The following is a 16,634-nucleotide window of genomic DNA, read 5'->3' as shown; positions in this document are numbered from 1 at the left end:
AGGGACCCCTGGCTTAGAAAAATGATGGGACATACAGTAGATACAACAACGTTACAGTACTGTATATCAATGGCAAAAGCCAGTCTTTTTGTAATGCAAAACTGTAAGAAGGCAAGAGTCCTTAAAACATTATTGCAACATTTTCTATCTGAAAAAATGTCATTTGTCTCCAAAAACTGTAAATCATATCTTACAGTATTTGGGTTCACTTCAAAGTGCTAGTTTTCATGCTTAAAACCCATCATGACTTAGCTCCTAGATATTTATAGAGCTATGACTCCTGTCAAGGTCTTGTTTGTCCCATGTATACTTCTGGAAAGGATTAATAAGAGCTGTCACCTGATATGAAGCCTATGGAGTAGGAACTGAACAATACACCCTCTTTGTAATTGCCCTCATGCTGAACATGCTGAATTTCTCAGACACAGACTGCTCTTAGTCCCCCTTGCCTTTCTCAGATTGTTAAAGACCAAGCTGTTCCACTGAATGGTACATAGGATATCTTTTTGGGTACATTATTAGCTAGATGTATATTTGTGTATTTTATTTTATATATTTTCTTGCTTGTATATTGTGTTGGCTACCATAGAAAGGGGTGGTGGTATATTAAACAATGGAATCTATCCAACCATTCACAAATACCTTTTCAATTCTCTGTTCCTGAGATTTCTTAAAATAGATTATGGGTATCCCAAGCTCAGATGCAGCAATCCATTGAAGCGTAGCACGCAATTCTGCATCAGGATATTCTGGTTCCAGGTCCATGTTTATCACCAAGAGATCTTTCTGTTTATTAGTAGTTTCAACAGTCAACCCAGACGTGCATTCTAAAGAGTGAAAGTATGATTTTTATTTCATGAGACAGATGCTTATGAAGTAAATTCCCCTGCCTTATTTTATAATGTATGACTTACCCTCTATCTTTTCTGGTAGTTTCTCACAGAAAACACCTTCTGTTAAATCACTTAAGAAACAAACAAACAAAAATGTTTACAAGGAACTTTGGCTCAAATACTATACATTCATTCTTTCATGAATCTGTGATTACTTCAGATAGATCATAATAAAGCCATTACTTTTCTTGAACTACGCTAACAGAAGCCTATTGGTAGAGCAGTGATAGGAATGAGAGATGCTTTTTTTGTGTTTTGCATCTAATCTTCATAATCCCTTGCCAAGGGAGGCATATCTAGACTTCCTTCAGTTGCTTTTTTTCTACCAAATAAAGGCATGCTGACTCAGATTAATCTTAGATAGGTATTTTAAATATTTAAAGAAATGCCCAGCAAATCTAGAGCAAAACTCAATGTAGCCTCAAATTCATGAGTCAGCAACAGGGGGATAGCAGATGGTCAAGGCAGAAGTTTGCATGCGGGCCCGGTTTTTGAACCTCAGTGATGAATTCCTTTCCATGCCTTTATATAAGAAATGGGTATTATGGATTTGAATGCTGATTGTTAAGGCACACTGGATTTTTAAGCATTAATTTCTGCAATTCTACTCAGAAATGTTCATTGCATTAAACTTTATTAACTGGATACAAAAAATAAATATAAATGTCCCATTTTTGCATTCAGAAAGATGTATAGAGTGTTTCTGATTTGTCTTCATTCATTTGCAGGTTTGGGTTTTAATTCCATTGAATGAAATTGGACTTGAACATGTCTGTCCTTTAGAATTGCACACTAAATATATATAGGATATGGTTATTGGAATGAAGAGTTTCCAGGATTGAGACATTGGAAGAACCCTTGTATAAAACAACAGAGTCTATTTTTATTTTATTTTTTTATTTATGTGAGGATAATAACTTATTGAACGACCAGGAAAAGGGTAATTAAGCAAAAGAATTTAATAATCATTGTGGTAGGCATTCTTTGATAAATAGTTCAGTTTTCCAGGTATAGATTACATAAGCATATTTTACATACCTGTTCACAGCTTTAATATTTTTAGACAAATGTAATAGAAATGAACCCAAACAAGAAAATGTGTTAAAAATGTGTGCACCATGTTAATTATCTTTTCATTTTGAAACTAACAGCTTCTCTTCATCTTAAATTAATTGAATCTGTTCTGAACAAGCCTAATTTGTTGCTAAGAGATATCCTCAATAAGATGAGTGCAATGCATTACATTAATATTCATAGAGATTGAAATGCAGAGGAAGGTTAGTAGCTGCCCTCAGAATGGACAAACTTGACCAAAGCAATATAAAGTAGAATTACTTCCCAATATTTTGGAAATCATACTTTTGTTAATGCAATGAACAAAGTGGTGGTTGCTTTTTCCCCCCAACCACACCATAGTCCAATTTATCATCAATTTGCAGTCAAGTTTCATACCTGTGCTGAGTTTGTCAAGTCAGATATCCATCACCCTATTCCAAGGCATCTAATTTTCCTAAATGAGGAACTTGCAATTCTCTCTGCTAAATTTCATTGTTATTTTCAGCTATTTTTTTCTAGTAAGTTAAAGTTAATTTAAATTTCTCCAAGTTTAAGCTCAACTATTCACTAGTTTTGTGTCTACAAATTAGATAAGCTTATATCCACTTTTTCATCCACAAAATAATCCATAGAGGTGGTTATGAATTCATGATTATAAAACTGAATAGGAGGCACAGCAGACTTTCAGCCTACACTTTGGAAGACAACAGGTAGTCAGCTACCTGACTCACTCAGCACAGGTGACTGCTGATTCAGATAGCAAGCAGTCAAAATCAGGTAAAGAAAGGTGAGTAGTAGAATATGCATGACTCTTCAAGAAGAAGCCTTTTGCAAGGTTAATTAACCATTAGGCAAAACCTGAAACTCTGGCTGTTACAGAGCATGATTCAAAACTGCTTGTTTTGTTAGAAAGAACTCTCCATTATTGAACCTGCATTCCTCTGGTTCCTTTTCCTGATTTCTTTTGACTTTTCCCTTGCAAATGGAACTTCAACTTATAGCCTCTGATCTGGATATTATAGATCCGTTTGGCTCTAGTCTAGGACTACAGTGGACATGCTCTTTTTAAAATTACTTAAACCTCAGCTACGATAAGAGTTTCATGTGTGATATTTTTTTCTATGCATATCTTTTGCTATTTAATTTACATCTCATTTCTAATATTGTTTGCTAACTGATTTAAGTTTAAGCTAATAAAACTAGTGGAAAAGTGCTAATGCTTCCTGCTTGTTTGCCATCTGCCTAGTGCAGGATTTGGGGCTGATCTGGTATCACTCTTCAAAACAAAAATGTGTTGCTGGATAAAAGCATTTATATTAATTACTATAGACAGCTCCAGCAGAAACAAAAGTAGTTATGTACCCTTAAATACTATGATAATGCTTGGGAGAGGAAACATACATGGATTGTAGACATGAAATTGTATATGCAAATGCAGGGCTTTTTTTCTCATAGAACGCCCAGAACAGAGTTCCGGCACCTTTTTTGGATGGAACCTTGTAGGGTAGGCAAGGCGGGTTGTATGACATGTGTGAGTTCCGGCACCTTTTTTTTTTTTTTTTTAGAAAAAAAGCACTGTGCAAATGTATTTAATATATAGGGCAGAAAAGTTAATTTGCATTTTGTAATGCATTGTAATATGTGAAAGAGCTAGATATTTTTATTAAACAGTAATTATCAAACTTGTAATAAGCAATTATAGGGTTACATTGTCACTTGCAAGAAACGGCAACTGGAAAGCATCAAAATAAACTATGAAGCTTTGGAAAAGTTTGTCACATTGTACACACTATGAAAGAATTTTGGTTGAAATGAAATGGTGTTTCTGTAGGATGACCCCCCGCCACTCCCAAAAAACTACTTACTTAAATGCAGGAGAAGATGGTATGTTTTCCTGATAAATTTCCAGATCCATAATGCCAAGACTGCTAGAGGTACTGCTGTTGCCATTGCTGACAATGCAAAAATGTTAATATTAATGCTAGTCTGCTCCAATATGCACTTGAACACAATGTTAACCCAAAGTGACTGGCAGAACTGCTACTTTTCTATTTGTCAGAATGAGGGCATGCAGTTCTTGTTTGCTCAGCAAACCATTATTAACAGAACAAAAAATAAGTGGAGAAAGCAAGTGAACTGTTACAGTGGTATATAGCTAGTGATATTTACTACTAAAGAAAGAACTAAATCTGTAGTATGTGTTTTGAAATGAAGATGAACTTTTCAGCCAAGGATAGCAAATCATCCTTTATAAAAGGTGATTAATGCTTGCATATGAGTCAATTGATATTAGTAGCAAATTGTGTGAGATGCACCAGTTAAAATATATTGCTTTGAAGGTGCTAACAGGAGATATGAACACCTGATGATATTGAATTAATGATGATTGGTTTATACATGTTCCAATTATTTGGTGTTGCAATGACCAAGTATTTACCAAGTTTATACCAAATCTACTTTAAGTCTGATCACATTATAATTCTTTTGAGTATCTTTCCAGAAACTCAGAAACCTCTTATAAAATAAGAACCACTACTTGGCAGCCAGATATATCAATCTGCAGCTCCAAATATTTGATTGTTTTGGCAGTACTGAGCCACATAATGTGAAAACTGAAAACAATAATTGTCCCTTCATACAAATTCTCAATTTTGTTGGACAAACGATCTAATAGTGCAATGGTAAATTATTTTTATGAAGAGAAAAGTGTTAAAACAGTTGTGAATTTCTTTACTTTGTTATGATATCTGTGTCAACATAGGCTTAGATGTAAACACTTAGAAAATGTGAGTGAGCAGTAGAATAAAATATCTGTAAAAATAATAGACCATTCAAATTATTTCTATAGACTGGGCATTCAAGCCTAATACAGCTATGTAGATCTACACATATTCTGAAACTTTGCTGTTGATACGTACAGTCATGTAGTAAGACTGAAGTGCTTCACAGAAAAAGGCACCTTACAATAGATATTTTCCTCCAGATTTTTCTACTCAGATGTCTACCCTAATGGTAAATGAGAACTTGGTGCAGCAGAGCAATGTACAAGTCACTCAAGTATTAATGCAACATATGTGTCAGAAATATGGAATGAAAAAAAATGAGCTTGATTGACTAATTAGCTTGTCCCTTAGTATTTTTCTTATGGGAATGGAAAACAATTGCTTTGGATGAGATTACAATTTCTTTGCATGATTTCCAAAGCTGTAATGAGGTCTCCTGGAACTCAGTATGAAAATTAAACCTCTTTTTGCAGAATTCATTTTGAGAAAACCACAAGCCAAACATTTATGCAGTTTATAGCTTGAAGAGCACAAGGTTACCTCATAGATCTCTCGCTGAGTTGCAAATAGCTGCTTGTATCATCAGGATTGTTTGCCAGCTGGCACCAGCTGCTACATGTGCTTTCTTCACTGCTGCTAAGAGGGACTGGAAACTCTTCCACTGCTGTATTGTCCACAGAGGCTTCAGATTCAGGGCAACTACCTGCTGTCAAACTGATTGATAAAAGAAAAGACGTTCTTGATGAAACTATCCTGTAATTCTTACAACTGAAATAATTCAAACTCTCAACACTCTTGTAGTAATCATGGAATCATTAGACCCTAATTATACTGCCTTTTTTGAAGATGCATCTGTTACCATATATTTTACTAGAAGAACTAAAATGGTATTCTCTCTTGTAAGGATTGCAGACTGCAGTTGGTACCACTATATCCCCCTATACTTCCATTCCCTTCTGCTCCTTGAGAAATCAATCACCTTTTCCATTGTTGTTGAGCAAAATTAAACTACAGTTTGCTTCAAGAATGGAAAAATGGGAGAAAGAACACATTAGGAAAAGAATGTAATTAAGAGTTTTAAGCAATGTGATCTTTCTTGTTAGATCAATTCAGCTCCTTATCCACTATCTGATATGAGGTGAGTGGTGATCAGACAATGGAACTATTCAGTGGCAATGTGATAGCTTCTGAAAATTCTCTTTACGGCTGCTTTCCTGGCTGTTTATTTGGGTTAATTTTAAGTACCATGCAAGACCTCATTTGTTAAGGCATTAATAAAGCTGTTCATCTCTTTTAGGTTAAATCTGTATTTTATATGAATTTTAGAAACATTAGTAACTCCTGTTTATTTTGTTTGCTGTCCTTGGTTTTACTGTTGTTCATAAAAATATAAAGGAAAGTTATATATAAATATTTTACTTAATTTAAAAACAAGAAGCAACGGATGGAAACTAATCAAGGAGAGAAGCAACCTAGAACTAAGGAGAAACTTCCTGACAGTTAGAACAATTAACCAATGGAACAACCTGCCTCCAGAAGCAGTGAATGCTCCAACACCGGAGGTTTTTAAGAAGAGACTGGACAGCCATCTGTCCGAAATGGTGTAGGGTTTCCTGCCTGAGCAGGGGGTTGGACTCAATGACCTCCAAGGTCCCTTCCAACTTTATTATTATTATTATTATTATTATTATTATTATTATTATTATTATTATTATTATTATTATTATTATTATTATTATNTAAGGCCGCCTTTTGCAATTGACTAATAGCGAATTTGTCAATGCCAATGGTGTTCAAGTGGTGCTCCAGTTGTTTTGGAATTGCACCTAAGGCGCCTATTACTATTGGTACTACTTTTGCTTGCTTTTGCCACAGTCTTTCTATTTCTATTTGTAGGTCTCTGTATTTTGTTATCTTCTCCAGTTCTTTCTCGTCTATTATTATTATTATTATTATTATTATTATTATTATTATTATTATTATTATTATTATTATTATTATTATTTCTTTAAAGAAATAATCTCACGTGCAGGCACGGCAATTCTCATATTCTATCCTTCTTCCTTAAGCAAATATAAATGTTTTCAGGATCAATTAAGGGCCCTATTGGGGAAACTGACCAATGACAATAATTGGACAAGACTGGTAAAGTGTTCAGGTTTTCTGTGGGATAATAAATTTCTTCATGACTGAAACAATTTGAGCCTTCAATTCTAGCTCATATGACACCAGAACACTGCAACTGTCAGAAATACATGCCAATTGCCAGGTGCCCAAATTTTGATCACATGATCATGATGCCGCTGCAATGGTTGTAAGTGAAAACCAATCATAACTCACTTTTTTCAGTCTCATTGTAAGTTAAAAAAATCACTGACTCATGGTAAGTCAAGGACTATCTGTAACAAGATTTGAGTATGCAGCAGCATGTGCTTTGGTATCCATGCTCAACAGTCGGCAAGCTAGCTAATAATCAGGCAGTCACCAAGAAACCAAAGTATTTCATTTTTTTTAATTCTTCATCCTGTTTCTTGGATTTTCTCCTCTATTTTCATCCTTTCTTTTATATTAGCTTCCTTCTTCTTGCCTGATTTCTAAGCTAACCAAGTTGTTAATTATGCCCTTTCTTCTGTCCCTTCATACATTCCTTTCCTTATTCTTCATACTTCTATAGTTAATTTTTGTAGTTTTTTAAATCCTGTTTTCTCTTTCCAAACTCTCATAATTGCTGGTTTGGTGGATGAATTAGGCTGCCTACAATTACCCAACATACCTGCGTGCAATATTCTTGGTTGCTGTTATGGTAATCGTACAATTGATAGCGAGTTGCTTTTCCCTTTTTTTGAATCACTTTGTTATGGCTAAGAAAGAATGTATGATGATGTTGATGTGTGTGTGTGTGTGTGTATCTGTGTATGTCAGAATTGTGAGTGTATGAAAGAGCAAATCATGAGTAGCTATTTCAAATCTATTAATATATTGAATTATATATTGAATTATGTAAATGTACTACATTTTCAATTGTTTATTTATTTGAACTCATCCACTCATTACTCTAGCAATCTTGGAGCATGGCCCAAACCCACTCTGGGATTAGTCAAGGTTGAAAAAATTGCAAGACTGCTTCTTTACTTCTTTGCCTCTTGCTTTCCTACTGGTGCACTACTAGTTTGTCTGCCATAAAGTCTTACATTCTTTTGGAGAACGAAACTTACCCATGGCTTTTTGAGGAAATTAGCTGTTGTCCTGAATCAGCATCTATGGGTTTTCTTTTGAGTAGATCTCTTTTTTCCCCAGAGGTAACATTAACTCCATTTAAAGGCTCTGAGGCATTATCAAGGTCTTGTCTTTGATCTGTTTCGATCTGGATTAAAGGCACTTCCCTGAGGCAAGAAGAGCTCCTGTGTTTTATAGAAAACAATCCAGGGAATGAGGCCTGCTGTTCTTTCTCATCTAAATACCTTCTGTCTCCAAATGGTTTAGGATCGTTTTGCATCCCTGATGGAATATAATTGCTTTCTGTGACATGATCTTTCTTTGTGGAATCTTGGTGGATGGCTATTAAAGTTTTCCCACTTTCAACAATATTTGCAGCAAGTCTGTGTGCATATTGTTGAACATGTGGTGGAGAGTCATAAGGATGCTGGTCAGGCTGTGCAACCTCCGCACTATCTTGAATTATTTTGTTCTTGCACATCAGAGCTTTAATGGAGTTTGCCCAGGTCTCATGAATGAGCATGTCAGTTACCTGATCAGTCCTACATCTTTGATACAGGTAAGAATCTGATTTACAGAGTCCAGAAGAGGATGCTGTGTTGCCTGGATAGACATTTAAGGAATCTCGGTGGCCACTACGAGAAAAGCCATCTAATGAATTTGCCTTAATGGGCATATTTACTGTTAGCCTAGATGTTGAGGATCTGTTGTCAGGGACTGAAGATTGTCTGAAACAAAAAGATGATCGTTGAGAAGGAAGTAATAAGCTGCTGCTCCATTCCTTTGCATTCGTAGCAGAATATACTTTTTCTTTATGTTCTTTTTCAATTTCCTTTAACATATACCTATAAAATTCTTCAGTTATACTTTCGGTGCTTGACTGTTTGGATGGGCAACTTGGCTTTACATTGAGGTGGCCATTCGTTTTGGTGACTTGTTGCAGTGCAGATGTTATAATATTATTTGCATTTTTCCCAGCATAGTAGTCAAGTAATAAATCAAACTCTCGGCCTTCAGTTTCCATCTGGTTGACCATAAACCTTGAAAACTCATCTGTAATGCTTTCACAACTAGACTGCTTGGAGACTGAACTAGTCCTGCTTATTGGCTGTCCTAAAGAATTTATGAGAGCTAAAGTATTTATAGACGCTTTAGAATCCAAGTCCTCCTCAGGAATGCTTTCACAGCTGGATGCATTGACTCTATTCCATCGGTCACAATGGAGCCTATTTTGAGGATGGTTTGGATTCTGCCATACATTATCAGTCACAGAAAACTCAGCTAAATTCATAATTTTAGCAGCTGCTTCATTTGCAAAGTTATTGCTCAAATCAAGGGTGTCATCAAGGTTAATTGAGTCATCCACAACTCTATTCATAAGCCATTCTTTTAATTCAGGGTGTTCATCAGTTTTTCTTTTGATCTCGCTAAGTCTAGGTGGCCTATGTTTTCTCACAGTTGAGCCGCTGGATTGGGTTTCCTTTTTCCTTTTCATAGGTCGACATGGCAAAGCCTGGGGCATCAAATAATCACTTCCTCTTTTCCATGCACAGAACCAAGGCTGCTTGCCATTTGAATTATCAAGGCAAATGGCAGCAATTTCTGTTGCCATGGAAACCACTGTTTCTGCCAATTCTTCTGCAAAATCTGTTATGCAGTATTTATCTGCTGGATGCATTAAATATACCAGAGGTCGGGTAGACAGAATACCTTGATTATCCAAAAAAGGTACACTAAGCTGTCTTTCATTGTGCCACACTGCACCACATGTGGGCTCTTCATGATTTTCTGTTTTTATGGAGACACTGGAAGTTAGAAATTCTTGAAGGCCATGTTTGCCTTCACTGCCTGATGTCAGTTTTTCTCTGCCACTAAATGGATAGAGTTCTGCCTTCATGTGATTGCTATTTGGATTTATGGGTCTGCAGCATTCTTTTGTAATTTTTTTCAAATACCTTTTCTTGGAAGATGTTTTTCTGGAGGGTGAACTCTGAGCATTGACTGTAGATAGAGATTCCAAGGCATTTGGCACAATCTCCTCTTTGACATTGTTCACCAAATTTGTCATGAGTAGACCATCCTTGTCATGGAAATTACTGGTGAGCTTATTATTGTAGCAGCTTGAGGATTGATGCAATACATCATTTTTTGTCTCTTTTGGTTGGCAGTCCATTACCTGTTTGTTAAACTTATCTGGAATGAAAGTATTTGAACACTCATTAAGCTGTGTGATGTCATTCATTTTCTTGCAAGTGAAGTAAAATACATTAAATAGAAGCTGATTTGCAGTTGCAGTAAAAACATCTTGTGTGTTTTCTAAACATGCTCCTATGTTCTTTTCTGAACGTTGTTTCTTTCTAACTTCCTCCACAGAATGCCTCAGAATAATATTGGACAAATTCTGAGCAAGTTCATCAACAATGACTTCATCCAGAAAGGCAGTTGAGGGCTTTGTTGCAGCCTGAACAATTTTTCCATTTAGAGACTCCATAAATTCTCCTATAGTTCTGTATGCATGAGGTCTGGTTAATACTAGAGATGCCTCTTTGAGCAAGACTTGTGCAATGCTATTGTTCAGATTCTCCATAGTGCTTCCAACGGCTATGCTACAATGGAGCGTAACAGCTGCTGATGTCTCAGCTGCAGATAAGAGTCCACTTGAAGTTACAGGATAGATATCCTTTTTTCCACCAAGTCCATGAACAGCAACTACATTTGCGATCTGAGCCAAATGTGAAAGGGCAGGTGGAAATGAGTACTCCATAGAGTTACAATTACTGTTGGTACTTTGGGCAGTTTTTTCCTTGACTTCATGATTACCCACAGCCATTGCAGAACTCATGGATTCCTGTTCGCTGAGCTTTTCTGCAGCATGTGGACTTGAAATGGTACCAATGACAGTAGCTGCACAGGCCAAAGCTACTTCCAAAGGACTCTGAGTCCTATTGTTTTGGAAAATATCTGCACCAGAAGAATGTTCAACTTCAGACCAAGGATGTAAGCTTGGAAAGTTAGACCCAGGCCACTCAGATTTATCAGACCCATCTGGACTCTGAACAATAACAATTTTTGGAAGTACATTCCATGACCGGCAAGCCATTTCATTCTGTGTTGCACATGCTATTGAAGTTAAAGGGTTGCTGACAGAGATGCTGAGGGCAGTTTCTTTGGTAAAAGTTGACTGAGACAATCTAATGAATGCATCTTGCAGGACAGACTCTGCCAAATTTGTAGCAAACTGACCTGTAGGAGCTTGATCATTTTGAATGAGAGGATGAGGTGTTTTTTCAACTCTACAATTTAACATGTCCAAATGACTTTTTTGTCCTGCAGCTAGATCATCCGATAAAATCACATCCTCTTTAGTTGTTAGGGTCAAACATACATTTTCTGATATATTATCACTTTTGCAAAAGTCTTTCTGATCAGCACTAGAGAGTGGCTTACATTTTCCGGTTGTATTATACTTTCCAACTTTCCAATTAAGCTGCTTAATGGCGTCATCTACAGTTTGTAAAACACTGTCTTCAGCTTCACTATTATATTCTTCTTCAGATGACTCTGAAGTTCTAGTAGAAGCCGTGCTATCATGGCTAAGGCAACTACCTTTCAGAAAAAAGGGCACTTGGGCCTTTTTGCAATGCAAGTCTTCACAATCTTCTTCCCTATACTTTTTGAATTCAGCTGCAAGATGCAGATTTTCATCACCTGGAAAAGAAAACAAGACATTAACTTGCAAAAGACGTCAGTCCCTTGACTAGTGGGCATTTCCAAATATGATGAAAAGGAAAGAAAATCACACTCAGAATGATCAAATATCTCTCTCATGGATGATATTTTGAATGATATTTAACGACATGCAGGTTATTAAAAATCTCTTTCCATGTTTCATAAAATCACAGAACAAATCATTCCAGAATTCTCATTCAAGGCACAAATTACCAGACTCAAATTGTCATATACTGGGACCTTTATGCAAAGACTCCAATTTTGTCTTTCTTTTCTCTAATTTTGAGAAAGGTGATAGGAAGAAGAGAGTGATCAGGAGCAAGGAGGACACTCAACTATAGCACTCATAGTTGCACTGTTGAAGGGTCTGAAAGACTTGGGGGGATAGATAATCCTGGAGAAGGTCTATCTATGCTAAAAGTGCATATCAACTGGATTGCACATGATTAATCAATCCTATGCTCCTAAGTAAGACAGACGGTTATGAATCCGCACTCAGGCCCCCAGATTTTACCCTGTTTATATTCATCATCCTCATCTTCAAAGTGTTCTGATGCTGTGAGAAAATCTTCTTCTATTGAAGACACAGAGCAGTTAGTATCATCTTCTGGCTTTAAGCTGCCAGCCTCTACATGCAGCTGCTTTTCCTGCATGAGCTCCAGGCCGATCAGAAACTTGTTTATTTCAAAGATGATGCAGCTTGTGTTCTTCCTTCTGTTTCCTCTTGCACACTGAAGAAGACATACATCTGCCAGCCAAGAACACTAGGGGATGGAGGGGGAAGAAGGAAACAACACACGGAAATTATGCATTTTTTCACATTCCCAAGGTATTTCTTGTGTAAAAATATCACATTCATAACATTTACAAGACATGATATATATTCTGCTTGAAGGGCTACAATCCTAAACTCAGGAGTATGCTCCACTGAACATATGCATCACATAAAGAGCCAGTATGTTCAGGTTATATATGCTTGCATGACTTTGTTAAACTTGATATCAGATTCTGTTCTTTACTGTACTCTCAGATTCATTTCCTGTTTCAGGGTCAAAAGATATGTAATTTGAAAGGGGACAGCTCAAATACATCTGCCCGGAATAGGAGTCTGATTCTAAATATAGTTAGCCCTGATACAGTCCCAGAATAATAACAGAGCCATTTAGTTCTCATCCAGTTAAACCTCTCTTAGATAGTATATATATATATATTGCCAACCATGGCTACAAATTGGCTATTTTCTGTAAATGAGTGGTGGTACCAGGTATTTGTTCTTATAAATAGTTATAATTAGATTGAATCTAATGTTTTAGTTCACAAAAAGAGACTTGCACGCACAATGGAATCCCTTCTGCTCATGAAAAGATCTTTTATGCGAGAACAAATCTCATCCCATGAATGTAATTTCCTTCTGTTTATATAATTAAAAATTTTAATATGATAAAAATCTGTTTTATTAAAAATTGCCTAGATAAGAATTCTTGAAATATATAGATTCATATATATAGTAGCAACAATCAGATTTAGAGTAACGTTCATTTAGGGCAATTCCCATTGTGTTTAACCATAATTTTAAAAATATGCATAGTGGCTTCATGTAATCCAGTGCCTCCAGATATATTTTAGAGTATTAGGATCACAATATTATAGTGGAGTCATATACAAATTGATTTTCCTTGTTGCATTCAAGAGAATTGCATATAATTTAAATCCTAAAACAGTGGTTTGATTAATCTGATCAGCTATTGATCATACATATATGCTAACTACCCACCCTACACATTTGGTACCATGTATAATTCTATATATATTTGTTCCGTACTATGTTTCCTTGGATAAATGAGACATACTCCCATGTACATGGGTATAGGACTATTGCATCCTTATTTTATTCATTTGTCTACATACATATATACGAGCATCTCTGGCTACTAACTGGCTAGTGTACACCTCTGTAAGTTTCTGCAATTATTTCTGAAATATCGATCAGGGCATGAAGGCATTTCTAAAGGTTAATTTGAAGTTCATACCTGGGGCACTTCAAAATCAGCCTGAAGATTTTCTGAAGTTAATCCACTCAGGAAAATAATTTCATTGTCTTTTGGTGGCTGTACATTCATTGAGGCAATAAACTTTGGAAGATTTGGAGAGATATTGACCAGTTTCTGAAATACAAGAATCAAGATCTTGAGGCAGATTGTATTGTGTTTGTTAACATATCCTTGCTATCAAATATAAAATAATTCTGATTGCTGACATCCTCAAAAATGATCTGAGAATGAACTTCTCATTGATAGTAAACGGAGGTGAATTTTAAAATGGAGTTGTTATGAGATCACACAATTTCAGCTATCCATTTTAACATTTTTTATTCACATGCATAATAAGAGCTATATGACTGATTTCTACTGTTAGAAAAAGATTGAGAATTGTTGGATTAGAATGAGGAACAACTTTTAGAAATTCCCCGCCGTGTTTCCATGAATAGAAGATAGAACTATGTTAACTAGACCAGTGCCCCCCCCAACCTTGTGGGTTCCAGGGACTGATTCCGTGGAGAGAGGTCTTTCCACGGACTGGAGGAGGCGTGATTCCGTGTGCTGCCTGATCCCACAGATGGGGCTTCATTATTTGTGCGGACCAGTTTTTGGCATGCTGCGGACTGGTGCTGGTCCAAGGAGGGGAGCTTAATTTGCTTCCTTCAGTCTATTTTAAGCATAAGAAAAACTGATTATTTTGAGCTCAGCCAACTTCAGACTTGTAGATAGAATTTTGAAATATTTGTTTTGAGCACCAGGCCTGAATGATACTGAGAACCTTTCTGCACAATTATCACAGATTAGTCCAAGCTTTTTTTTTTAAAAAAAAAATCAGCTGTTGAATTGGAATGTGATCATAGAAATTTTTTTCATTGCCTTATTATACAGTTTGGAACCAGAAACCTTTGCTGCTCTACATTTGCACTGGAGATCAAGATCTAACTTCTCCCATGACTTTGAAAATGTGCTTAAATCCAACATACTAAATATTAAGTGTAGACAAAAAAAATCTAAAAAATCATTTCAGTCAAATAGACTTTACCAAGATAATGAAAATGTTTTTCACACAAGTGTCTAGAAGGGAACCTAGGGTGTTTAGTAATTAAAATGATTAGATTAGGGAAGAACAAGTGACAAAACAACTAGAATATTTAATCAGCTTAGATTAAAAAATTAGAAGGGAAAAATATTTTTCAGGTTTTTAAATGTATGCAGACAAAAAAGTTAGGCAGCTTAAAATTAATAGTCATAAATTTATTAGGAAAAATTCTTCAGCACAGAAGGTATTGATAGAATCATTTTACTTGATGTTTGCCAAGGAATTTCTGAGCAATTATCCAGTATGCATTATCTCTACAAGAACAGTTTGGATAAAACCTCTTTTCTAAATGTGAGAATGATGTTGCCGTGAGCCTTTCTGTGCATGTGCTTTACCCAGACTAAGAAATGATTTTTTTAGTTGAAGTTTCCACACTCTAAATTCAAAGATCCTTACAAAACTAATTTAATTCTGCAATTATTGAGAATGGAATGAGATAACTGCTGATCTAAAAAAGGACTTATTTAAATAGTCCAATGAGAAACTGGCAAAGCAGTGGAATAAGATCTTCAAAATAGAGATTACTGGCAATTCTCTGCTCCAATGTCTAAAAATGAATTGAGACATTTCAGAAAAAATATTTATTATAAGAGATTTAACAATCATAAATAAGACGACAAAATGTCTGGATAATAGATGTTGCAATGTCTGTAAATAGCAGAACAGAAGAGAAAGAACTGGAGAAAAATCACAAAATACAAAGGTCTACAAATAAAAGCAGAACATCTGTGGTAAAAGAAAAGAAAGATAGTATCAATAGTAATAGGCACCTAGGATGCAATCCCAAAACATCAGGAGCACCACCTGAGCACTGAAGAAAATCCCCATTAGGCAATTGCATAAGGCAATTAGAACAGATTACACCCTGTGACAATGCCTTTAATATTATTAAATAACAACATCTGCATATCCCGGGTCTTTGGGAAGAACTCAGTAGGTGAATAAAGGTGACAAATCCAGTCTAAATATTGGGTTGACTGTGCAACCAACATAATTATAAATATAATAATATAAAATAATACCAGAAAGGAATCCATGGAATAATAGTAGTAATAGCATAACCCACATTTGCAAGAATAGTGTCTAATCTGGACAAGGGGGTTGAAACTATTTTTTTCTTTGCCAACAATTTTATTAATTAGTTTATCACTGAATGCCAGTTGCCTTATGGTTGTGCAATGCCTTATGGTTGTGCAATGTGGATAGGATATTTCTAGAAATGTGTGTTTCTATGTGGAGACTAGATACATATCTAACTGCTGGAATTTCTACAATCCAGATGTGAGAAACAGTCATAGTGTTTAAGCATTGAATTTCACAATTAATTGGATTCATGTTCAATTTTCCATCTAACAAGCTCAAAGCAACATACTTAAGCAGGTTTCTTAACTCTTCTCTCCACCACAAACATCCTGTGAGATAAACTGGATGCAGAAGAGTGACTGACTGAAATCACACCATGAGCTACAAGGCTGCATGGAAATACTGTTGGATCTATTCCTACATGAATCCTACTGCATGTGTACTAGAAGAACACTTGCCTGTTTCATGAATTCACTGTTGTAATCAGCCTTGCCTGCATCCAGATTCACAAAGCACACCTGTAACGAGAGTATGAAAAACAAATGAAAAAAAAATGAGGGGGAATAGATTCTAACAGATCCCAGAAAAAAAATCTACAAACCTATTTGGAGACAAAAAATAAACTCATTTTTCTTAAAGTCCTTTTGCAGAATTACAGCTGTTACCACAAACAAATGTCCAAAAGTAAGCAGCCTGTTACTTAGAAGAAGGACTTTGTTAAATTAATCTGGAACAT

At 35.8% G+C, this 16,634-nt stretch overlaps 1 protein-coding gene across 1 annotated transcript in view; it reads right to left on the bottom strand.

The window, feature by feature from the left end:
- Positions 1-16,634, bottom strand: part of SPHKAP (SPHK1 interactor, AKAP domain containing) — a 42,483-nt gene that overhangs the window by 2,014 nt on the left and 23,835 nt on the right. Inside the window, exons 3-10 of the mRNA XM_029284205.1 lie at positions 16,357-16,416; positions 13,708-13,842; positions 12,192-12,441; positions 7,972-11,656; positions 5,273-5,446; positions 3,815-3,901; positions 915-964; positions 643-827 (exon numbers count right to left, since the gene is read on the bottom strand). Of these exons, the coding sequence (XP_029140038.1) occupies positions 643-827; positions 915-964; positions 3,815-3,901; positions 5,273-5,446; positions 7,972-11,656; positions 12,192-12,441; positions 13,708-13,842; positions 16,357-16,416 (4,626 nt within the window). The remainder of the gene's footprint in view (positions 1-642; positions 828-914; positions 965-3,814; positions 3,902-5,272; positions 5,447-7,971; positions 11,657-12,191; positions 12,442-13,707; positions 13,843-16,356; positions 16,417-16,634) is intronic.

This window comes from Protobothrops mucrosquamatus, unplaced genomic scaffold (genome assembly GCF_001527695.2).
Source record: "Protobothrops mucrosquamatus isolate PMUCROS unplaced genomic scaffold, P.Mucros_1.0 scaffold420, whole genome shotgun sequence".
NCBI classification, from domain to species: Eukaryota; Metazoa; Chordata; class Lepidosauria; order Squamata; family Viperidae; genus Protobothrops; species Protobothrops mucrosquamatus.
The sequence above is the reverse complement of the archived record's forward strand: the minus strand, read 5'-3'. Positions and strand labels throughout refer to the sequence as shown.